The following is a 26,586-nucleotide window of genomic DNA, read 5'->3' as shown; positions in this document are numbered from 1 at the left end:
GGTCCACTGAGTGTGTGCTGGCCATTGATAACTTTGACACTGATCCTACATTAATCCCATGTCATTGTCTCTACATTACACTAGAGGCCGTTTCCTGTGGTCATTTAGTCTCCTGATCAGTGTGTGGAACAAAACCAGAACACTGTCTAGACAACCTCCTGAGACCCCTCCACCTCATTATGTAAGAATACAACATACTAGGAGGAAAAGGCCTTCCCCCTTCCCTTCAAGCTGGGCCACCACTCCATTGCAGGAGGAGCTGTCCTCACCATCTAACTCATTCAGACCGTTGGGTAGGAGGCACCTGCCATACTGCTCCTCCCTCACTGCCATTCGGTGAGGCGACACTTCACCCAAGAGTCTGTTGGAACCATCTACAATAGTGGTCGCCAACCCATCGATCGCGATCGACAGGTTGATCTTTGAGACTTTCCCAGTAGATCCCGGAAAAAAATGAAAAATAAATACACAAATACTGTTGAGAGATTGTTTCCGGGTTGCGGAGTTTTAGTTCCGTTCTTTCTGCCCAGTGCGCATGCGTGTAGTTCCCCCGCAACACACAGTGTAATTCAGTGGTCCCCAACCAACAAATTGAAGAAACAGAAGGGGGATGAGTGCAAGAGAGAGCTAATACGAAGATAAGGAGATAAAGTGAGAGAAGGAAATGGGAATGGGGACTGGTGAAGGAGTAGGGGGGAGGGCAATTTCTGAAAGTTTGAGAAATCAATGTTCATGCCATCAGGCTGGAGGCTACCCAGATTGTATACAAGGTGTTGCTCCTCCAACCTGAGTGTGGCCTCATACATGGGAGTAGAGGCGGCCATGGACTGTCATGTCAGAATGGAAATGGGAAGTAGAATTGAAATAGGTGGCCTGCAGGACAACCTGCCTTTCCTGCTGAAGCTGTCTCCCAGTCTGCGTTGGGTCTCACCATACACAGTAGGCAACACCAGAGCACCCGATGCTGTAGATTAGTGGTCACCAACTGTTTTAAGCCCAAGATCCCCTACCTCGGCCTTAGTGAAAGGCGAGATCGATTAATTACACGGATGCACACCGGGGCAGAAAAGACCGGAAGTAAAACCCCGTAACCCGGAAGTAGAAATAATGTATAAACACCAGGGATGCCCACCCTTTTTTGCACCGCAGACCTGTTTAATATTGACAATATTCTTGTGGACCGACTGACGGGGGTGAGGGGTTGGTGTTAAACACGACCGGAATACAGCGATACTCGAAGCAGGTTCCTTAAGCAGTTTATTCTGCAATTTAGTTTTCGTGGCTCTCGGCACTTAACTTCCGTCCCGCTTGCTCACGTTTTTTCCACTGAAAAATCTCAACGCGTTTGTCTTTTAAGTGCAGGTTGCTTGGACTCAAGGTGCCGAAGCCGTTTTGAGGGCTTCATTGCCTCGGACAGCCTGCCGGCCTGAACTGCAGCCTCCCACCTGCCCGCCGTCAGACGCCCTGGCCACGTGCCAGGTGTCTTCCCCTATCAGATACCCTTTTTTCTAGCCATGCTTCCCAGCTCTTCACTTCACCTCGCCCCCATGCCTGATTTCACATATGTCGTGGTTTCTCGTGCCCCACAAACGACCAGGAGACGCAGAAGATTCTTCAAGAAGTATTAAACTTTAATTTGCAAATCAAAGCTGAGACAGTTATTGAGCTAGTCGCTGATTGCCCACCGATCCTTGTACATAGCATTTTTTATAGCAATCTCCTGGTTTAGTTGCATTAGTATATCCAATCGGTCTATAGTTGTGTATCACAAGTACATCTGCCACTATTGTTTCTACCCATTGACTTAATCATGTTCTAATCTACATCTCTTAGCTACCTCTCATTAACACACCATTGTCTTCTACATTCTTAAGATTTCATTCTCCTACTAAATTGGATACACGCATAGCAAATAGCAAGTTCAAAGCTGACTACATAGATTTGGTTACACAGCAAACAATGCAATTTTTATACTCCAATATATCCCCCCTTTGAGACCCATAACACAGAGAAAGACTAAGAGCCCCAATAAACTCAAGCACTTATTCCCAAATCTCGGGTTAAACTATAATTTTCTGCGCCAAGACCTCAAAGTATTCTCTCCCTGTTACCCTGGGCCGCTGAGCCAAAAACCTGTCCCTTTGTACCTGAGACAGGGGGAAAAAAACTCAGAAGCCCTTACAATCTACTCCCACACTGTCGTTTTGCTGTTGTTCATCCTGCAGGTGTTGTAGGCTGTAACGATACATTTTCGGTGTTTCTTTCTCCACTGAGCTTGCTTCAGTAATTGCCACGAGCATCGGAAATTGTTTGGTTGCAGCACGCATTACAAGAGACTTGAGACAAGGAAGAAAACAGCACAGAACAAGCGCACAGCTCAACAATACAATACTGAGTTATTGCCATTTTAGTCAGCCATGCACCCCATCCTCTGAGTTTACTTTCTAACCAGTCAAATAACTGATATCTGAACCCTGCATGTGCGCATACCTCGCATTGTGACAAGACAAAGTCCACTGAAGCCTGTAAATAAGGTGACCAAAAACCATCCTTCTTTATTTTCTTTATCACTTCCCCCCCTTGCACAATGGTCAATCCCATGCGCTTCTGAAATCAGAATCGTCAGTAGAGGGGTGGGCGCTACCAACAAACCATCTTCCAAGCCTTCCGGGTTCTGCTTGGCTCCCCTTCGTCTCCACATTGTCTGTTCTGCCAAAGTTGCCTTGTATTTCAATTAGGTCCTCTACCACAGGTTCTGGAGCTAGGCTTACCTGGGGGGGCAATGACAGCTGATGTACATCCAGACGCTTTTCTGGCTGCCTCGTCCGCAGCTTGATTTCCCTTTGTTATTACATCATTTCCCTTCTTATGTGCCTGGCATTTTACTATAGCCAATGCATTATGGCTTTTATTAAGTCTAGAATTCGCTGACAATGTTGTATGGGATCTCCACTGCTTTTTTTAAAACCTCTCTGTTTCCACACTGCCCCGAACAAATGGCATACTCCATGAGCATATGCCAAATCAGTATAGATGTCTACTTTCTCACCTTCCATCATTTCATACGCAGCTGTCAGGGCTTTGATTTCCGCTAGTTGGGCGGAACACGGTTGGGGATAGGACTCCATCCTAATAATCTTATAGCTTGACTGATCCTGCTGCACTACTGAGAACCCTGCATGATTTCCATCATAATCCCTATAACAAGAGCCATCTACGAACAGAACCTTTTTATCTGCATCCTCTAGTGGTTCTGACCGTAAATCTGCTCTCAATTTGGCAAATGCCGTCGTCTTCCCTACACAATCATGGGGTTCTCCTTCATAGCCCAAAGGGACAAAATCAGCTATATTACTGGTAGTGCATCTCTGTATAGTTATGTCTGGAAATGTGAATAGCATCTGATATGCTGCTATCCTGGCTGGCGTCAGCACAAATTTCCCTCTTTCCAGCAATTCTGCTACTTTGTGGTGTGTGTACAGAGTCACAGGATAGCCCATGGTTACAGATGATGCCTTTTCATATGCATAGCATAGTACAGTGCTGCCAATCCCTGATAACAGGGTGGATACCCCTGAGCCACCTCATCTAGTCTTGTACTGTAGTATGCTATCGGCTGCTTTGCTTTTCCTGTGCCTGTCTCTTGTGTTAGAACCGCTGTGACATAACCCTCCTGTCGGTTGGATGCATACAAATGAAAAACCTTCTCATAGTCAGGCAAAGCTAATGCTGGTGCTGACTGCAATTCCTGCTTAATAGTATTGAAAGCTATCTCCGCCTCTCCATTCCACTGTAAGCTGTTCTTCAAATTTGGATGTCCTGCTTCTTTCATTATCTTTCTCAAAGGTGCCACAATCTCAGCATATTCTCCTATCCAATCTGAGCTGTACCCTGCCATTCCCAAAAACGTCATCATCTGCCCTACAGTCTGGGGTTTTGGGGCCTTAGTTATTGCCTCAATCTGATCTGGTGCTATCACCTTTACTCCCTTGGATATTACCCTGCCTAAGTATTCCACTTGCTGCGTGCAAAATTGCAGGTTCTTTTTGGATACTTTATGTCCTCCGTGCCAGCTTCTCTAACAGAGTTATAGTGTCCTGCTCACACTGTTCCTTACTGTGGGAGCAAATCAACAGGTCATCCACATACTGTAACAAGGTACTTTCCAATGGTATGCCCTCTAGGTCTGCCTTCAACACCTGATTAAAAACGTGTGGTAAATGTTTAAACCCTTGCGGCATTCTGGTATAGGTATACTGAGCACCTCTGTAAGTAAATGCAAACAGATACTGATGCTGGTCGGCCAGAGGAATGCTGAAGAAAGCCGAACACAAATCAATCACTGAAAAGTAACTTGCTTCTGGTGGAACATTAGTCAAAAGTGTGTGTGGGTTGGGGACTACCGCTGGCCAGTCCTCTACCACATCATTTACCGCTCGCAAATCATGCTCCAATCTCCACTTAGATTTATCTGCTTTTAAGACCGGCAGCAACGGGGCTATTGCATGGACTGTTTGTTCTTTTAAGCACTCCTATTTCAAGCAACCCCTGCACTGTTGATGCTATTCTTTCTTCTGCTTCTGGTCTTAGAGGATATTGTGGTCTCCTGGGTGGAATTGCTCCCCTTTTCAGCCTTATTTCCACTGGACTAGCTGTTTTTATTTTCACTACGTCCATGTCATGCTGTGACCACAGAATAGATGGCAACTCATCTAACCTTCTATCTTTCTGCTGGCCTCTTTCCTTTCTCAGCAATGGCATGTGTGGTTGGGGAGTTATTTCGACCTCTCTCACTGTCGTTGTCTTCTGATATCCACACCTCTGGCGTGATTTTCCTCCACACTGTTACGGTTTCAGCACTCTTAACTAAGGGTCCTAAGTCTTTAGACTGATATCCCTTGTTTACCAACAACGTTACGTGGGGCGCAGCCTCCAGTATCCTGTACCATTTTTCTAAAAAGGTGTTCCACTTAAATTGTAAAGCTGCCCCTTGCTTTCCAATTATCACAGCCTCCCCTTCCAGGTGCTGCTGGGTACATGCCTCCAGGTGCCATCTCTCCTCTAACTCCCTGTTCTGAATCTCATCAAAAATCACTGTACAATGTAGCTCAGATTTGGGCATTACCGCCCTGGGTAATATAGCTTGCACGCCCTTTTTTCATTTTTCCCAGGTTTCCTGAATCTGATCTGCGATGTCTCCTATCCAAAAGACATTAGCCTTCTTGTCTTCTTGCACTATCAATTGAGCCCCTGCTCTTTCCACACTCAGCCCATTTCTGGTGCATTCTAATTTTAATTCCAGTTTCAATAAGGCTTCTCTGCCTAACAAATTAATCGGAGTTCCTTTAAATACTAGCACCGGCAAAACAATTCCTTTATTTCCCATTCTCAACTGCACTGGAGCCGTGCACTGTGTCAACTGTGTTTTCCCCGAGAACCCTACCGTCTTAATAAACTTTCCTGACATGGGAAGGTGAAGGGCATACTGTGGCTGTACACAAGTGTACGTGGCTCCAGTATCTATCATCATTGGTGTCAGTTGCCCTTCTAACATAACCTGAACAATGGGTTCCTCGTCTGCCTCCCTTGTTATCATTGGGTAATGTCCCTTCCCACTCGAGTTCTTGGGGCACCCCTAATACCTCGCATAGGGGTTCACAGGTCCGCTTGGGCCTGTGGGGCTGGTCCTTGGCTAAACTATTGTTCCCTTCTTATCGGTTCCTGCTGGTGTGTGACAGGCCATGGTGTAAATGGACAATCTCTTCTCATGTGACCTGGCTGATTACATCCCCAGCACAGTCTCTCTACCTCTCTTTCCCCCTGTTTCCTCACTGGTCCCCTCTGCCCATAGCTCCTCTGTCCCCCTCATTGGGACTTCCAGTCCTGTCTGGGCTGTTTGAATTTAGTCTGTTTCTGATAGGGCATTTGTGGGAATGCTCCTCCAAAGATGTTGATTATTGGCATGGGGTTTTCCGGCCCTTGTCTTACAGTATGATCGGTTCCTCCGTATAGTGGTGCTTCATCCAGTTCGATGGCTGTTCGATGGATGTGGTTGCTGGCAGCATCTTTTTGCTTTTCTCTTTTTCCTTCTTTTTGTGTTCTTCGAGCTGCATTTGTATTAACTTTCTTTGCACCTCTTCCTGCTGCTCAGCCAACCTTCGTTTGTCTTTCCGGTATTTCTCAACCGCATGGACTACGTGGTCTCTAAATTCTTGTGGGGTCATTGACGTCAGCCCAACCACTTCCTCCAGTTTGGATTTTACTTGTGGAGGCATTGCATCCAAAATGCTATGTCGGAACAGTGTGGTGATAAATAAGCTATTTTCCACCTCTTGCTCAGTCTCCAGTCTCCATCTTTTCAACTGGTTTTCTACATAGGCTGCTGGGTTTTCAGTGTCTCCCAGTGGATCCCCCTTTAAGGCTTTGGGATCCACTTTGGGTGGGTAAAGCTTTCTGAGGGCCTGCCATACCCTCTGCCTCACTCTGTCAAACCCATCTCCATCAGTTCTCGGGTCGTTCGCGTTTACTATGCCAGCCATTTCCATTAGTTCGTTAAATTTGGAGGTTCCCATCAACCTTATCAATAGTGCCTTCAAATCTCCCATAGCCAATAATCGTCCTGCCGTTTCTTCTTCAAAGGCTCTAATCCATTTCCCTGCTCCTTCATGTAGATTGGGCAGAGTGTTTTTCAGCCCTTCTAGGTCCTGGGATCCCCAAGGGATGTACTGCACTTGTCCTGATCCTTTAACTAACAACGGCATCATTCTTCCTCCTTCTTCCCACCTGCCCTGGCTCTCCTCCTCGCCTGACTCACCATCTGTCTCAGGGTATGTCTTTACTGCCTCCCACACAAATTTCTCCGGGGTCCTCTTCTTCCCTCAGTCTCCCTATGGAGTCCTTCTTTTCTGTCTTGATTCAATACTTGGATGGCCCCTGGAGTATTTTTCGCATCTCCTCTGGCAATCCCCTCTCAGTAACTTATCTAGCTCTCTACTTCCGCAAGTCGCTCCCCTACCGCCTGCTTCTGCTTTTCTAGGCTTCTGCCTCCTACCTCTTCCCCACAAATTCTCGCATCCTCTCTCTCTCCACTTAACTCTTGCTCCTCCAATGAGTCACCTTCTCTTTCTTCCTGTCCTTGTCTGTACACCTGTGGCAGGGACTCCTCATGATCCTTACTCGTGCTTGATTCCCTTCTCTCTTGTGTTTCTCCAAGACTCTCATCTCCTATCTTTTTTCCACTTCCTCTTGAATGCCTCATCTCTTCCTGCCCTGATGAGCCACTTTCTTTTCTAGTCTGTTTATTTCTATGGTATAACCGATACTCCTCATACTCCTTTTCCTCTCTCAAGTATTTCATCCGTTCAATCTCTTCTTTCATTTCTCTCTCTGCCTGTTCCACCTTTATCCTTTCTGCCTGTATCTCCTTCCATATCACCGCTTTTTCCTTCTCGTATTGTCTTTTTTCCTCCTCATTATCCCAAACTTGTACTTCTCCCTGCATGTTTACTGTTCCCGTCAGCAGAGGGCACTGCTTAGGGGTTCCTTCCTCATTATAGGGAGGGGGCTTTTCTGTTTCTTTCGCATCCGGGTACGGAGCTGAAGCCAGCTTCTCACTGTACCTTCCTCCCTCTCTAACAGGCTGTTTCTCCAGCACCTTAGTGTCTTCCTCGCTTTGTAATCAATATTCTACCTGTCCTCCTCAGCCTTTCTCCCTCCATTCTGAAGAGTTTTAGCACTTCCATTTCTCGTTCTCTTTTTTGCCCTCTTTTCTTAGATTTATCTTTTGGTTTGTAATTTTTAATTAGTGCCTCCATTTCTTCGCACAAGCTTACATCAAGCGTTCCTTCTCTTGGCCATTTTGTGAGCAGGTTTTTGGTTCTCTTTTCCCATTTCTCTGAAGTTTTTGTGATCTCATATTTATTTCCCGGGATTTTTTTGCTCAGAATCTCTACTGCTGTTCCTTTACCTGTCATGTTGTTCTCTCTTTTTAAGGTATTTCAGAGATTCACAGTTCGTTTACTGGATAATATTATTTACTCTAATTCTATGCCTAGTCTATCGTCTATCTACCAGCGCTTTAAACTACCGTAGATTCCGGACTACAGAGCGCACCTGATTTTTAGCCGCTGGCACTAATTTTAGAAATAAAATCATTTTTTTAAATGTAAAGGCCGCACCGGATTTTAGGCCGCACCGGATTTTCGGCCGCAGGTGTCCCACGTTGTGATATTTACACAGAAAGATATTACACGTGAGGATTTTTTTAACTTTTAATTAAATCCATATGGTAACAAAAACAAATACATATTGCAAATGCTTTTTTTCGAACCGTGCCCGTACGCGGCTACTTTTAAATATACGTTGCGTATACTTCTTTACTGAACAACATTCCAATATCTCCTAACGACTGGTAAAAAATATATATACTGCAGCCTACCAGGAAAAGTTATTGATACCTTTAACTTAAAAGCAGATTTCGCTCGGATCCAAAGCCGCTCCGCCGCTCCCCCCCTCCTTTCCGTTTCATCGCAAACGGCATTTAAAAGCAGATTTCGCTCGGATCCAAAGCCGCTCCGCCGCTCCCCCCCTCCTTTCCGTTTCATCGCAAACGGCATTTAAAAGCAGATTTCGCTCGGATCCAAAGCCGCTCCGCCGCTCCCCCCCTCCTTTCCGTTTCATCGCAAACGGCATTTTCCCACAAGACGCCGCGAAACCGGGTGTGTCGTCATAGCATCCCGCGATGTAGTACAGAAAACAAATATAGTTTAAACTAAGAGGGTAGGTAGCACAATGCTTCGAGTGTTTTCCATGTTGATGAGGGTGAGTACAAATGACTGATTTACAATAATTTAATTGTGAAAGTGCGCTTGATTTATCGTACAATTTCATTGGACCTCTGTGAACTACTCATCAATTTTATTGGTCTACTGTTACGAGGCAAAATGTTTACGAGGCGGCATGAAAAAAACCTTGCATTAGCCGCTCCGGATTATTGGCCGCAAAGTTCAAAGCTGTTCAAAATGTGGGAAAAAAGTAGCGGCTTAAAATCCGGAATCTACGGTATATATTGGACTGTCCTTGTTTGCTATTCTGTTCTGCCCGTACAGACCTCTATTCAGAGCGGTATCCACAGAACTTTCTCTTTGCACCTCATCTATTCAGACCCTTATCTCTTAAGGCGGTATCCACGAGGATTTTCTCTATTTCCCTTTCCCTGCCCTTTCAGACCTTTGTTTCATACGAAGTGGTATCCACAGGGATTTTCTCTATGCACCTCGTCTATTCAGACCCTTATCTCTTAAGGCGGTATCCACGAGGATTTTCTCTATTTTCCCTTTCCCTGCCCATTCAGACCTTCATTTTATACAAAGCGGTATCCACAGGGACTTACCAATACCACGTGGAATTTTTCTTCACTTAACTTCTTATTAGCTTATTTGTACTTACCCTCACTGCAGTGTTCGTGATCAATCCTCTGAGCCTCCTGTTAGCCCCCAATTCTGCCAGATTCTTTGGACCGGAGAGACCCTTCGGCAGTGGTTCCACACTTCTGAGACTCCAAGACCTCCCCAAAACCAACAGAATTCTTAGTCCAAATTGTTGCAAAAAGCGCTTACCTTTTGTTTGGGTGCACCCTTAATTCTGTTCGCCTTGTGGGGGTCCCTAGAGGACTGGGAAGCGTCCCCAATCTGCCGTTTCCTTTCCGCGTCTCTTTCCGGTCCTGTCACAGTCGCCAATTTTTGTTGTGGTTTCTCGTGCCCCACAAACGACCAGGAGACGCAGATGATTCTTCAAGAAGTATTAAACTTTAATTTGCAAATCAAAGCTGAGACAGTTATTGAGCTAGTCGCTGATTGCCCACCGATCCTTGTACATAGCATTTTTTATAGCAATCTCCTGGTTTAGTTGCATTAGCATATCCAATCGGTCTATAGTTGTGTATCACAAGTACATCCGCCACTATTGTTTCTACCTATTGACTTAATCATGTTCTAATCTACATCTCTTAGCTACCTCTCATTAACACACCATTGTCTTCTACATTCTTAAGATTTCATTCTCCTACTAAATTGGATACATGCATAGCAAATAGCAAGTTCAAAGCTGACTACATAGTTTTGGTTACACAGCAAACAATGCAACTTTTATACTCCAATACATACTACCTTGTATTTCTTCCTGTTCTCCCCCCACCTTCTTAATCTTTTATTTCTGCAGTCCTGACGAAGGGTCTCGGCCGAACTGTTGACTAAGGTCTTTTCCATAGATGCTGCCTGGCCTGAGTCCCTCCAGCATTTTGTACGTGTTGCTTGGATTTCCAGCATCTTCAGATTTTCTCCTGTTTGAGATAGGCAGTAGTCTTTTAGGATATGTCTCTCTGAGTTTTGTGGGCAAGGGTATGTTTTTCTTCAGCCAAGGCTTCTTCCTTGTCTCTTTTCCATAAGTACCATTTTTGGGGAAGACATGAGCATCATCTCCAGTTGCAGTCATTGACTTCTGCAGCTCACTCAGTGACAGAGTGGCTTCCAGTTTCAGATGGCACGACTGAAGATGTGCAACAGGTTACTGAGCGTACAAACAGCAAGAAACACAATTAAATATTAATAACACATTTTCCTGTAAAGGGCCGACTGTAATTGCTGTTTTGTGAATTATCTGAATGTACTTGCCTGTGGTGCTGCTACAGGTCAGTGTTTCTCTGTACCTGCATCTTCCCGTACTTGCTCACTTGGCAACAAATTCAAGAGGACCTGTGAAAACTCAGTGAGATTTGATTAGTGATGATCATCTTGGCAGCTTGGTAGGTGACATGTGAAGAACATAAAAATCTACAGCACATTACAGGCCCTTTAGCCCACAGTGTTGTGCCGACCATGTAACCTACTCTAGCAATTGACTGGAATTTCCTTGTTGCATAATCCTTTATTTTTATAAGCTCCATGTACTTATCTAAGAGTCTCTTAAAAGACCCCATTGTATCTGCCTCTACCACCACTATGTCCCCCGTGTTTGTCATTTCAACCTTGGGGAAAAGCCTCTGGCTAACGACACAACTAATGCAATCAAAGCCTCTCATCTTATACACCTCTGGCAGGTCACCTCTCAACCTCCATTGCTTCAAGGAGAAAAGGCCAAGTTCCGTCAACCTATTCTCATCAGGAATGCTCCCCAATCCAGGCAACATCCTTATAAATCTCCTTTGCGCTCTCTCTATAGCATCCATATAATTTCCTGCAGTGAGGTGATCAGAACTGAACACCGTACTCCCAAGTGGAGTCTAATCAAGGTCTTATATAGCTGAACATTACTTCAGGCTCTTGAACTCAATCCCATGGTTGATGAATGCCAACACACCATATGCTTTCTTAACAACACTGTCAACGTGTGCAGCAGCTTTGAGTGTGCTATCGACACAGACCCCAAGATCTGTCTGATCCTCCACATTGCCAAGAGTCTTACCATTAATATTGTATTGTCTTCAAATTTGACCTACTGAAATGAACCACTTCACGCTTATCAGTATTGAACTCCATCTGCCACTTCTCTGCCCAGTTCTGCATCCTATCGATGTTGCACTGTAACATCTGACAACCCTGCAGATGATCCACAACACTCCCAACTTTTGTGTCATCAGCAAACTTACTAGCCCAACCTTCAACTTCCTCATCCAGGCCATTTGTAAAAATCACAAAGAGAAGGGGTTCCAACGAAACACTGTTAGTCACCATCATCCATGCAGAATACGAACCATCTACAACCGCCCTTTGCCTTCTGTGGGCATGCCAATTCTGGATCCACAAAACAATGTCTCCTTGGATGCCATATCTCATTATTTTCTGAATGAGGTTTCCATGGGAAACCTTAGCTAACCTCTTACTGAAATACATATACAGTACTTCCACTGCTCTACCTTCATCAATGTGTTTCGTTACATCCTCAAAGAATTCAGTCAGGTTCATAGGGCATGAACTGCCCTCAGCAAAGCCATGCTGACTATCCCTAATCAGATTATATCTCCCCAACTGCTCATAAATCCTGTCTCTTAGGATCTTCTCCAAAGAAGTAAGACTCACTGGTCTATAATTTCCTGGATTATCTCTACTCCCTTTCTTGAACAAGGGAACAACATTTGCAACCTTCCAATCCTCTGGTACTTCTCCGGTCCCTATTGATGATGCAAAGAAACATAAAAACCCGACAGCACAATTGTTACGGATTCAACAACAATAAATATATAAGTGAGGCAGGTTTTTTTTTAATAACATAAAACATTTATTAAACACTGAAAAACAAACCCCAAAAAGTAAACAAACAGCTAACGCAACCGAAAATCAGCTGCTGTGCGGCAGCTTAAACAGTTCTTAAAGCGATGTTGCAAAAACAGTTCTTCAAAGTAGTACTGCGAAAGTTCAAAATGCATACAGTCCATTAAAGGAGATACATTTTAAGACTATTTAAGTTCTCTTTCACGTCGTGTTGTTGTGGTTCCCAGTCGAACTATACTTTTCCTGGAGATTTTACGAAGATGAAAATGAAACAGCTTAAAGGCACTGACCTTTCCTTGACGAAACTGTACCCAACCCTTTCTGCTATTATTGCAGGGGTTAGCACGGGCACAGCCAACGAATTCCTTCCGAATGAGGATCAAACAAGGTCGAACTTGTTTCAACGTTGAAATCAACTTTCCTCGATCTTTTAGCTCCCGAACTCCAATCTTCACTCTGCACTGATTTTTAACTGGCAGTATTGTAATGAAACTGCCGGCAATGACCTTTTAAACTTTAGGCAGAAAATAAAACTCCACCTTTCAATGGAACTGCGTCATAATATTGGACCACGCAGGAGCATGGAGTCAAAATGGCAAATCCAGCCACGAACTGCCCCTCCTCACAGGGAGGGGTGCTCCTTTTATACCTTGTTTTTAAAAAAACTGTCACATGACCTCTACTGCTGGAAAATGACGTCACTCCACCATTGCAAGACCATTACCTTAAGTCTAGTATAGCTTCAACACCACTGTGTCACGTGACAAGTACAAGATACCCACGGGTACGTAACAATAATACAGGCCCTTCGGCCCACAAAGTTGAGCCGAACATGTCCCTACCTTAGAAATTACTAGGCTTACGAATAGCCCTCTGTTTTTCTAAGCTCCATGTATCTATCCAAAAGTCTCTTAAAAGACCCTCCACCACCATTGCCAGCAACCCATTCCACGCACTCACCCCCCTCTGCATAAAAAAACTTAACTGGCATCTCCTCTGTACCTACTTCACAGCACCTTAAACCTGTGCCCACTTGTGGCAACCATTTCAGCCCTTGGAAAAAGCCTCTGACTATCCACACAATCAATGCCTCTCATCATCTTATACAGCTCTATCAGGTATATCATTGCCAGAGGCTCAGCAATCTCCTCCCTCGCTTCCTACAGTAGCCTGGGGTATATATCATCTAGTTCTAGTGACCTATTGAACTTATTGACCTTCAAAAGCTCCAGCACATGTTCTTTCTTAAAGTCTGTGCACTCAAGCGTTTCAGTTTGCTGGAAGTCATCCCCACAATTTCCAAGGTCCTTTTCACTTGTGAATACTGAAGCAAAATATTCATTCAGTCAAGACAAGTCAAATTTATTTATAAAGCACATTTCAAAGCAACCCATGTTGACCGAAGTGTTATACAAGCCATAACAGGAAGCTAAAATCATAAATACAAGAAACACAAATATAAACAACAAGGCACACAGCTAATAGGCACAAAATAAATAGGCTCGAGCCTAGGCACAAGCCAAAAATCAGCCACATCAGGAAGATTCAAACACTAGTGAATAAGGGTAAGTTTTGAGCCTGGACTTAAAAGAGTCAATGGAGGGGACAGATCTGTTCCACAGTCTAGGGGCTGCAACAGCAAAGGCGCGGTCACCCCTGAACTTAAATTTAGATCGCAGGACAGCCGGGAGCCTGGTGTCAGTCGACCTGAGGGACATAGAAACATAGAAAATAGGTGCAGGAGTAGGCCATTCGGCCCTTCGAGCCTGCACCGCCATTCAGTATGATCATGGCTGATCATCCAACTCAGAACCCTGTACCTGCTTTCTCTCCATACCCCCTGATCCCTTTAGCCACAAGGACCATATCTAACTTCCTCTTAAATATAGCCAATGAACTGGCCTCAACTGTTTCCTGTGGCAGAGAATTCCACAGATTCACCACTGTCTGTGTGAAGAAGTTTTTCCTCATCTCGGTCCGAAAAGGCTTCCCCTTTATCCTTAAACTGTGACCCCTCGTTCTGGACTTCCCCAACATCGGAAACAATCTTCCTGCATCTAGCCTGTCCAAACTCTTTAGAATTTTATACGTTTCAATAAGATCCCCCCTCAGTCTTCTAAGTTCCAGTGAGTATAAGCCTAGTCGATCCAGTCTTTCTTCATATGAAAGTCCTGCCAACCCAGGAATCAATCTGGTGAACTTTCTTTGTACTCACTCTACGGCAAGAATGTCTTTCCTCAGATTAGGGGACCAAAACTGCACACAATACTCTAGGTGTGGTCTCACCAAGACCTTGTGCAACTGCAGTAGAACCTCCCTGCTCCTGTACTCAAATCCTTTTGCTATGAATGTCAACATACCATTTGCCTTTTTCACTGCTGCTGTACCTGCATGCCCACCTTCAATGACTGGTGTACAATGACACCCAGGTCTCGTTGCACCTCCCCTTTTCCTAATCGGCCACTGTTCAGGTAATAATCTGTTTTCCTGTTCTTGCAACCAAAGTGGATAACCTCACGTTTATCCACATTAAATTGCATCTGCCATGAATTTGCCCACTCACCTAACCTATCCAAGTCGCCCTGCATCCTCTTAGCATCCTCCTCACAGCTAACACTGCCGCCCAGCTTCGTGTCATCCGCAAACTTGGAGATGCTGCATTTAATTCCCTCGTCTAAATCATTAATATATATTGTAAACAACTGGGGTCCCAGCACAGAATAAGGGGTTAGAAGGTCTGCGATATAGGAGGGGGCCAGCCCATTTAGGGCTTTATAAACAAACAGGAGAACCTTAAGATCAATTCTGAAATGTACTGGTAGCCAGTGGAGAGAGGCCAGGATAGGAACAATATGGTCCCTCTTCCGGGCACCTGTCAGGAGCCTGGCTGAGGCGTTCTGGACCAGTTGCAGGCGGGACAGGGATGACTGACTAATCGCAGTATATGGGGAGTTGGAGTAGTCCAAGCAGGAGGACGTAATGGCGTGGAACATCACAACCTCATTAAGTACATCAGAGTATTTTAAATGATTGGCTGATTGAGAAACAACTGTTGAGAATGTAGCGGTGAATTCTAACCAAAGCAAGTTGCCGTTGCTGGCGACCCCACGGATTTGTTATATTTTCATGGTGTTCCCTCAGCTTCAGTGATTATTGTTACAAATGTCGGTGATATGTATTCGATCCTTTATTAGCAATCAGCCAACATACAATCTTGAAGCGATGAAACTGAAGTGTACCCAAGTGTAAGTTCAGCGTATTTGAGAGGATAATAACAAAATATATGACATCTGTCAGTCCTCAGCTGTGTACCACACAGAACAAAGCACAAAATGTATAACTGATTCCCTTCACATTTACCACACCACCACTGATGCGACTTGTTACCATAAACAAGCATCATAAATACACAACGCAGAATGCAATGCAGATAGAGGTTAGATATATGGCTCCGACATACAGGTTCAGCTCTGATACAAGGTCTTCCACCTGAAATATTAACATACTCAACTGTCTTGTTGAATAGTCTACATCAGGGGTGTCAAACTCATTTTAGGTCACGGGCCGGATTGAGCAAAATGCAGCTTCATGCGGGCTGGATCAGTCGGACACGTGCGAACGCAGCTTTCGTTGCCTCAGTTTTTTCAGCCTGCTCTCATGTGTCTCAGTCTCTGCTATAACTACAAAGTGTTTCACTTTACAAATTCCGTTTCTTATGAAGAAGACTGCCGAATAAACACTAAAAACCCTGAAAACCTGGTACCTGAATAAACTCAGCATTAGCCATATCATACGCCATAGGCGCTTCGATTACTGGGGCCAGCTTTAATAGTAATTAGATATTATCTCGCGGGCCAAAGATAATTCCACCGCGGGCCGGATTTGGCCCGCGGGCCTTGAGTTTGACATATATGGTCTACATTGTGCTTAACAAGGTGCCATGTAACTATCTGATAATAGCCCGGTGATATGTTCAAAGATATCTTGACCAAATTTAGGTGATAATAAATAATGATCTTAAAGTCCTGCCGGAGAAAATGTAGTGGTTCAGGACAAGATGTCGTGATGCTGTGTGTGACGTTGCATTGTTCAGGATGGCAGAGTGATTCTATATAGACCCGAACCATATATTGCCATAGGTGTCAATGCCAGGGGATGTTAAACTGAAAGGAGATGGTGAGAATCAGGTGTGACTGAGAAATCTGTATAATCCAGTGATGAGAGGAATAGATGTCCCATTGGTCAGCAAAAATGTTTCACTCCACACTGCTGTAACAGCTGTCCATTAATTACCATAGCGCCACCAGTGGTAGGAGGACCAAAGCAGTGGGTGCTGTCTGCTCAACCTGCCTTGCCATTCCATTGCCAGGTCACTCCTGGTCCAGGACACAAGATTGGTTCCTAAAGGGAATTGCCTGCAATACAGTGAGTAGATATCCCAGAGAATCCTAGCCCAGTGTACAATCCATGGGGAAAGCAGAAATGGACATTGTGTGACTGTGGGTGGATGGGCGCAGGTGGACCAGGCCATGTCAAGGCTTCAGTGGACAGGCCCAAGGTGTTTGGAAGTGTTTGCCTAGGTTTAAAAACAAAACGGTGTTCTCCTTTAATTAATGTTTAACCCTGCTATTATTTTTTTTTGTTAGCAGCAAAAAAATGATCACACCTGTCCTCAAAATGGCTCCAGGTGTGAGCAGTGGAGGAGTTCCAGTGACGTCAACATCGGGAAAGGACACGGGTATGTTGGCAAATTATTTTAATTTATAAATAATCTGCTGGATTCTATGTCTGGGTTTAATTTAATATTGGCAATTCATGAAATATTTGTGAAAACTGAGCAGAGAGATGAGAGAGACAGAGTTAACATCTGGCGGAATCACAGTCACTCATGGAAGGATTACAATTGCCGTCTCCTCCTGCTCCTCTAACAGATTGTGATGCACATTAAAATAGCGAGTTACTCCAGAAGACCAGACATTCTGCAGATGCTGAAAGTTTTGGGCAACAAAAAGACACACAAAAGATTGGCAGAACTCAGCAGGTCAGGCAGCATCCATGGAGGGGAATAAACATTTGATGTTTTGGATCAGGACCACAAGGAATAGAAAGTAATGTGATAATATCGAGGATTTCTGTCCCCCTCATTTCCAGTCCGATGAAAGGCCTTGGCTTGAAACGCTGATTGTTTATTTTCCTCCATAGATGCTGCCTGACATGCTGAGCATTTTGTGAGATATCCCAGAGATTTGCTGAGGAAGGGGTTGACCAGGCAGGCAGGCAGTAACCCAGAGCAAAGCGGTGGTGATGGGCAGCACCAGGAGAGTGATGGTGATGAGTTACCATATTCTCAGGAATAAGCAGAGTCCTTTCCAAACAGAGAGGTATATTCCCAGGGACATGAAAGAGCAGCCTTCAACAGATAGGACTATACCCCCTGCTACACCGTCGGCACTCCCCACCCCCCAGCCCAAGCCCATTCCTCCCCCCCCCCCCCGGTCCCCATATGTATATTTTGGACTGTGTCTGGTGATCTTTAGGTTCCAGAGAGAATGTTACTGCCCAATATGGGATCAGTAATTTCTTAAATGCTCCTCATTTTCCTTCACAGGTCCGAGCTCAGTGATCACCGAGCTCCTGACAAACTTGGATGATATCCAGCTGCTTCACCTAACTGACTTCTACCGAGACAGGCTGGAGCAGGCGATCGAAGGAAAGGTACACGGAGTGAGCCTGGCGTTAACGGCTGAGAATCGGTTCAGTGGAGAGGAACATCGGGTGAGTGGGAGGGAGAATGGGTTTGACTTTTCACACATCACAGGTGTTGGAACCTTGACTCATCGAATATTAAATTAGATAAACGAACAACTGGGAAGTAAATACTGTACATGCAATCTTGAACTTATGAATCTGAACAGGTGATAGAAAGGGGTGAAAAGACTCTGCGGACTGGTGGGTAGCTGCTCAGTGTTCAGAGTGAGTTGAGCAGGTAACAGTTGTGTGGGCTTACAGTATTAAATGGAAATATGATGGGAGGTTTTGGTTTGGGAGGATCGTACAGCGTGATGGCAGGATGTCAGTGAAAACTGGGGCATCACCTCACCTGCAGGTGTCACAGGAGCTCAAGTGTATTCTGTTCTGGGTGGAGGTGATCAGGTAATAATCTGTAACCACAAACAGTGTGAATCGGGGAATACTGCCATGTTATAATGTGTAATCACTGAATGAACCTCCAATGGAAAAGGCAAAGGAAAGGCATCAGGTGTCAGCCGGTAGTCCATTGGCATGCTGGACACTGGCGGACTGAAGAGATGAATCATATCATCTTTTCTGCAGTTTCTCTAAGACTGCTCGCTCTGATATAAAAACCTTCCTGACTTCTTTCTTCATCTGTGATTGTTATTTTCTGATTTCTGTTCTACACAGTCAAATCCAGTGAGGAATTATTTATGGATTGGGAGCCATGTCAGTGAAGTGGTCACAGACCAGCCAGGATCTCATTGACTGGTGGACCAGGTTCACAGTAAATGTCCCTCCGTGTGCTCTGCACTCAGAATGTACAGTCCATGTCCAGACAGGATCAGCACCCGTCCGGGTGACTACTCAGTGTGACCCCGTTACAGAGCACGTCAGTTACTTCACATTCCCTATGTGAATCTGTCAGTCCCCAAAATGTTCACTGTTACTCTTCACAGAAAATCTCCGATCTCGCTATTAAGGGAGAGCGGGTGGACAGTTCTAAACTCCTCCTGAGCCTGGTGATGGAGAAAGACTCCCGCACCCGGAGGGTGATGTGGGAAACGTTTGTGAAAATGCGGATTGGTGTCCCCAATTTGGACAAAATACTGAAGGAAATACAGATATATGGTGAGATTATATCAGAGATTAATTTAAATTTGTATTGCAACACAGCACACTTTAAAATTTTACAAAAATGATTTCCTCAATTTGTTTAAATTCAATCAGGTTGTGATCCTTCCCATCGACCAATTCCTGCTCAACTTTTACTGACGGTTCTCAGTGCGCTGAACGGTAAGTGAACGTGCAGTGAACATTGAAGAGTATAACACAGGAATCAGCCACTAGGCATATAATATTGTGCCGTCCAGCTAAGAAGTAAATCAAACACACCCAAACTCCAATCTCTCTTTCCTACACCATGTCCATATGCCTCCATCTTCCTTACATCCATGTGCCTATCTAAACATCTCTTCAAAGCTTCTAATAATTTACCTCAACCACCTTTCCAGGCAGTGCATTCCAGGCATCCATGACTCTCTGATTTAAAAAAACTACCCCTCACATCCCCCTTCACTGTACACCCTCTCACCTTCAATATATTCCCTCTGGTAATAGACACTTCAACGTGAGAAACTGATTCTCTCTGTCCACTCTATCCATGCCTCTCATAATGTTGTCAACCTGTGTCAGAGCTCCCAGGTCCAGAGAAAACAAGCTAATTTTATCCAGCCTTTCATGATGGCACATGCCCTCTAAACCAAGCAGCATCCTAGTAAACCTCTTCTGCTCCCTCTCTAAAGCCTCCACATCCCTCCGGTAGTGGGGTGATCGGAATGGTATGCAGTAGCCCAGATGAGGCTGAAGCAGAGTTCAGGGAAATCGAGGGTTGTGGGATTGCGGCAAGCAAGGTGGAAAGGACTGAAAATATCTATAAATAAATTGCAATCAGTTAAATTGTGACCATCTGGATGGGAAGCTCACTACATCCATAAGCCCATCACGTCTGTGAAAATGGAGCCCGGGCAGTGCATGGGCTCTAGAGATTGTAAGGTTTCATCATCGCAGAAACCAACTCAGGATCACTCAACTGCACATTTAACAGAGGAGAGAGTGCAGGAAAGACAAATATCAGAAAACTTACTAATATTGCATCAGCCCATGTTTTATCTGATTATTCAAAGCTCTTAACAGAAATATAAGGAATCTCGGCCAGAACCCTGGTTCAGTCTCTCATTTACAAGAACAAATCCCAAAGATGATAATTTAAATATGGGAACAGAGATAGACGAATCAGGAAGTTTACAAACTACTCACGTCTCTGTCAGCTCTGTCAATGTTGTTCCAGTCCACATCCAATCATTTTCATTTTTAAATCTTTTTTATTAATTATTATTGAAGATTAACAAAAAAAGATATATTAAGTCAATATGTCATTATGTACAATAAAGAATTAAATTAGCAAATAACTGATTAACAAAGCTAAGCAATATATCAATAATAATAAGAAAAAATTAAGTGTTAAGAATATTTTGTTGAAAGAAAAAGAAGAAAAAAAAAACCCTGCTAACTGAAAAATACACAAAAATAAACCCATTGGGAGCACAACCCCGGAGCTATACATCATACAAGCTTACAGAAAAAAAATCAATCCGCCAACTCAAATCGACTTAAAGAAAAATCGGAAGGTAACCATATTAATTAACTCAAATCAGATGATAGTAGCCAGTGAATGAACCCCACCTTTTCTCAAAATCAAATCGACGTTCAAAAGTTCGACTTCTGATTTTCTCCGAACTAAGACATAACATCACCTGAGAAAACCATTGTATCAAAGTAGGAGCAGAAGCATCTTTCCATTTCAACAAAGTAACCCTTCTGGACAACAATGTAAAAATGAAATTACATGTTGGTCTGATGGAGAAATACCATGAATATATTGAGGAATTATACCAAATAAAACTGTCAATTTATTAGGTTGTAAATTAATGTTTAAAGCTTTAGAAATTGTAGAGAAAATAGACTTCCAAAAATGCTTCAATACAGAGCACGACCAAAACATGTGTCAATGTGGAATAGACAGAGGAATAGACAGAGTGGACAGCCAGCGCCTCTTCCCCAGGGTACCACTGCTCAGTACAAGACAACATGGCTTTAAGGTAAGGAGAGGAAAGTTCAAGGGGGATATTAGAGGAAGGTTTTTCACTCAGAGAGTGGTTGGTGCGTGGAATGCACTGCCTGACTCAGTGGTGGGGGCAGATACACTAGTGAAGTTTAAGAGACTACTAGACAGGTATATGGAGGAATTTAAGGTGGGGGGGGTTATATGGGAGACAGGGTTTGAGGGTCGGCACAATATTGTGGGCCGAAGGGCCTGTAATGTGCTGTACTATTCTATGTTCTATGTTAATGTGGCTGTCTCAGTTTTACATCTGTCACACTATCAACATTAGGAAACATTTTTGACAGTATCTCCGTTGTCAGATAGTAACAATGTACACTTTTAAATTGAATTAAAGAGTGATTGGCACAAATCGAAGAAGAATTGACCAACTTCAAAATCCGCAACCAATCTGTTATCAGGGTCATTCATGTTAAGCTCTGTCTCCCAATCTTGCTTAATCTTAAGTGAAGGATTAATTGTGCTGTTGTAACAATAAATCATAAATTTTACCAATAAAACCCTTCACTAAAGGATTCATTTTAAAAATAATATCTTTAACAGGTCAGAATCATGTATATATGGAAAATTACTTAAGTATTTTTGTAAGAAGTGTCTGACCTGAAGATATTGCAGGAAATGTGAATATGAGAGAGAGTATTTCGTTACTGATTTCTCAAAAGACATCAGTCGGCCATCTTGAAACAAATCCATGAAGGAATAAACTCCTTTATTCCTCCAAAGAAGAAAAGTAGGACCACTTAATGAAGGTTTAAATAAATAATTTTGATAAATTAAACTAAAAAGTTTAAATTTTTTAAGATTAAAAAAATTACGAAACTGGAACCAAATTTGTAATGACTGTTTAGTGTTACGTTCCCCAGTAACCGGGTGACTTACCAGCAAAGATAGATAGGTCCGCTGAAGCCTGGTGCTACTATTTTCAAACGTTTTTATTTATAAAGGGGCACAAACGTATGGTTAATACAAAACATTCAGATTGTATACGTCGTCACAACTCAATCTAAAGCACAGGTATAGTAATAATCAATCAGAAATAAGCTCTATCGTTGTCTAGGGGTAATGTAGTTATATATTGTTTGCTGGATATCTAAAAGTCTTTTACGGTCACTGCAGTTCCACCAGCTGCCGTCGGTTGTGGTGTCGCGTTGGTGCACTTTTGTTAGAAAGAGAGAGATTGAATGAAACAGTTACCCGACCGGTTTTCCAACCTGGAGGAGTTCGGTTTGTCGGAGCCTCGTTGGGGGAATGAACGCTCATCTGTGGCCTCCCCTGTAGCTAAGCCGTTCTTCCGTTGTGGGGTCGCCAATCCCAGGCAAGGAAAAGACGCACACGAACCCCACCACCGGCTATCGCTATCAAAACGATGTTGCAGGATTTCTAGCGTGTCTTCTGGTGCGTCTCAGGCCCCACCTCGGCAGCCCACCTTTTATCTGGACTGGCAGGGTTGTAGATGTCAATCAGGGTGGGGGGTGAGGCAATCCTTCCCCCATCACCCAGCCCACGTTGCCCTAGGGCTTTACAAGTGGTCTTCATGAGACAATAGTCAGAGTCACTTTATTCTGCTTCTCGGGAGAACGTGGTCTTCCGCACGTCTCCCTCCCTCTCTCTCCCATTTCCTGTGTCTATTCAGCACGTCTCTCCCCCTCTTGGGTCAGTTGACCCCCCCCCCCCTTGACTAGGGCTCTTGCGATTCTCACAAAGGAGGGGGCTGAGGTCATAACAAAAAATTACGAAACTGGAACCAAATTTGTAATGACTATTTAGTCACAGGATATAAATTTAAATTAGTAATTTTGGCCAGTTGTACAGGCAGAGAAGCTCCTAATAATGAGGTTAAGTGAAACTGTTTCACAGCATTCAATTCCAAATCAGCCCACGGAGGTTGTTCATCTCTATCAGCCCAATATAACGAAATGCGTATAATGTATATTAACAGCCCAATAATACATTCTTAAATTAGGCAAAGCAAGACCTCCATCTTCTTTTATTTTTTGTAAATGATATTTAGCAATTCTTGGTCTTTTATTATTCCAAACAAAAGATGAAATAATGGAGTCAACCTGATCAAAGAGCTTCTTAGTTAAAAAAATAGAGATATTTTGAAATACATATAAAATTTTGTTAAAATCATCATTTTAACTGCATGAATTCAGCCAACTAACAAAAGTGTAACTGGATTCCATCTACAAAATAATTGCTTCATAAAATCCAAGGAACCAAATTAGCTTTATAAAGATCTTCATGATTTTTAGTGATAATAATAACTAAGTATTTAAATGAGTCCGTAACTCTAAAAGGAATGTCATCATATATAGAAGCAGAATCATTTAGGGGAAATAGTTCACTTTTATGAAGGTTTAGTTTATAATCCTGAAAACTTTCCAAAATTGTTTAATAGTTTCAATAAACTAGGAATAGATTCTTCAGGATTCGAAATATAAACTAAAAGATCATCAGCATAAAGGGAGATCTTATGAACAGTCCCATTTATAAGAATTCCATGAATATCTTTAGCTTCCCAAAGTGCAATAGCCAAGGGTTCCAGCACCAAATTAAATAACAAAGGACTTAACGGACATCTTTGTCTCTTACCCTGTGAAAGCCGATAAAAAGGAGATCTGCAATTGTTAGTAATAACAGTAGCAATGGGGCTTTTATATATCATTCTAATCCATTTATTAAAGTTAATACTAAAGCCAAATTTCTCTAAAACATTAATTAAGTATTTCCAATCAACTCTTGTCAAATGCCTTTTCAGCATCAAGAGGGTCGACACATTGGGGAGCCTTAGAAAAGGATGAATGTATAACATTTAACAGTCTCCGAACATTAGAAAAGGAATAATGGCCCTTTACAAAACCTGTTTGATCTTGAGAAATAATTTTAGCTATAATGTTCTCTAGCCGATTGGCCATTATTTTTGAGAGAATTTTCGGATCCACATTTAATAATGAAATAGGTCTAGATGAAGCACAGTCAGTAGAATCTTTATCTTTCTTAAGAATTAAAGAAATAGAAGCTTCATAAAATGTAGGAGGTAACTCTCCTATTAAAAAATAATCTTTAAGCATTTCCAACATATATGAAGAGAGCAATTTTTCAAATTTTTATAAAATCCTACAGAATAACCATCCAGTCCAGGAGTTTTACCAGACTGCATTGAAGAAATAGCTTTCTGAAATTCGCTTTCAGTAATAGGAGCATTAAGAGTTTGTTGATCTTCAACAGAAATTTGAGGAAAATCAATCTTTTGTAAAAAGGCATTCATTTTGGAAGAATCAACTGGAAACTGAGATTTATAAAGTTCCATATAAAAGTCTTGAAAAATGTTATTAATATCTTCATAATTGCATGCTAAACTACCATCTCCCTTATGAATTTTTAAAATTTGTCTTTTAGCTCTAGCTGCTTTTAATTGAGATGCTAATAGCTTATTATTTTTATCTCCAAACACATCAAATTGACTTTTCAATTTAAGCAAATTACATCCAACAGGATAAGTTAATAATAAATTATATTGTGATTGGAGTTCAACTCTTTGTTTAAATAAATAAATGTTAGGAGAGACTGCATAAATATTATCCAAGTCTTTAATTTGTTTGGAAATCTTATCTAACTCTGTCCAGTTTCTTAAGCTTAGCTGAATAGGAAATTATCTGACCATGCAAATATGCTTTAAATGTGTCCCCATACATCTCCGATACATCTCCTGTATTGTTAAAAAGAAAAAAATCTTTTATCTGAGTCTCAATAAATTTGATAAAGTCCGGACTTTGTAATAAATTTTCTGGAAAACGCCAAGGCAAATTTGCAATAGCGACATCATTCAATTCAAAAGCTAAACTTAAAGGCGCATGATCCGAAAGAGCTTTAGCATCATATTCACACTTCTGGACTTTGGACAAAAATCGGGGATCAACTATAATCGATTCGCGAATATTTTTTGTGAACGTGTGGGAAAAAAAGAATTATCTCTATCATTAGGATGTAGATGTCTCCAAATTTCAACCAGGCCAAAATCAAATTAGAAAAGAGTAAATGAGTGATTCAGAACAACTCGGAAGCCGCTGATTGGTTGAACTCTTGTCAATCAAAGGATTTAAACAACAGTTAAAATCACCACCCATTAACAACATATATTCATTTAAGTCCGGCGATAAAGCAAATACGTTTTTAAAAAGAGAAGAATCATCTACATTAGGTCCATATAGGTTAACCAGAACAATTTTTCTATTTCAAATTATTCCTTTAACAATTAAAAATCTACCATTAATATCTGACACAATATCTTCCTGGATAAATAAAATATTAGATTTAATAAAAATAGATACTCCCTTTGTTTTATTTTGACAAGTAGCGTGAAATTGAAGGCCCTTCCACATTTTAAAAAAATCTATTTTGATTGCCTGTTTTGATATGAATTTCTTGAACAAAAATTATATTGGGTTGGAATCGGTTAATGATTTTAAAAGTCTTCTTTCACTTAATAGGATGATTCCAACCATGTACATTCCAACTTATAACCTTTATCTGTTTAATTGCCATTAAAAAATTATTTTACTTAACATATATATGAATGCATACCAGCGCAGGCTAACCAAAACTGGCGGTGATAAGTACAACCATACACAAAATATGCATGCTCTGGAACTCCATAGTGGGAAAAATACCAAAAAGAAAACTAAAATTAATCTTGCAGTTAATCCTGTAAATCAAGACTAACCCCAATCCTCCCACCACCCCAAAAAGCCCGAAATTTGGCAAAAAAAAGCCGAAATGCTTCCCCATAGAATAAAAAAAGAGAGGGAGACTCCATGAGCTGCCCATTTTATAATAGTGGTTTTAAAAAGCTTTCCTTAACTCCTCCCCCCAGTTACAAAAAAAGACAACATACGGCCCTAAAATAGAAAAGCCCTACAAAGGAAAAAAAAATATTTTGCTAAATATAAAAAGCCTAACTCTACAAAGCACCATATCAAGTCATGTTAACTGCTTCTTCTGCCCAATTACAGGCCTTACTTCTAACTGATATATATGCAATTTAAATATCAATTTGCTTTAATGCCTTCCTTTACAGAGTATTATTGTACTGAAACCTTAGAAACTGGTAAGGCTAAGTAATCATTAAAACATGGAACGGATTCCCAGCTGAAATGGTTAATACAAGAGGACACAATTTTATGGTGGTCAGAAGAAAGTATTGGGATTTCAGAGATATTTTTTTCATAGACCAGTGGGTACGTGGGAAGATCTACCATGGGTAGTCATAGAGGCAGTCACAGCAAGGACATTCAAGAAGCTCCTAAATAGGCTCATAGTGAAAGATGAATAGAATTCTCTAGAGGACAGAAGCATTAAATTAATCATAAAATAAATTGAAAGGTAAGCAGAACAATATGG

General features: G+C 42.4%; 1 protein-coding gene across 10 annotated transcripts in view; it reads left to right on the top strand.

Annotated features, from left to right (window-relative positions):
- Positions 1-26,586, top strand: part of LOC140714203 (NACHT, LRR and PYD domains-containing protein 3-like) — a 99,727-nt gene that overhangs the window by 54,444 nt on the left and 18,697 nt on the right. For 5 of the 10 annotated variants that reach the window (XM_073025237.1, XM_073025186.1, XM_073025194.1 and 2 more), the window contains 4 exons: positions 16,913-17,004; positions 17,875-18,041; positions 18,959-19,130; positions 19,230-19,295. In XM_073025237.1, coding sequence (XP_072881338.1) covers positions 16,923-17,004; positions 17,875-18,041; positions 18,959-19,130; positions 19,230-19,295 — 487 coding nt within the window. In that variant the 5' untranslated portion in view covers positions 16,913-16,922. Of the gene's footprint in view, positions 1-16,912; positions 17,005-17,874; positions 18,042-18,958; positions 19,131-19,229; positions 19,296-21,139; positions 21,161-26,586 lie in introns of those variants that run through there. The other 5 variants (XM_073025201.1, XM_073025210.1, XM_073025247.1 and 2 more) reach the window with 4 other exon arrangements.

Source organism: Hemitrygon akajei, chromosome 2 (assembly GCF_048418815.1).
Source record: "Hemitrygon akajei chromosome 2, sHemAka1.3, whole genome shotgun sequence".
Classification (NCBI taxonomy): Eukaryota; Metazoa; Chordata; class Chondrichthyes; order Myliobatiformes; family Dasyatidae; genus Hemitrygon; species Hemitrygon akajei.
Note: the sequence above shows the minus strand (reverse complement) of the source record. Positions and strands in the feature narration are given on the sequence as shown.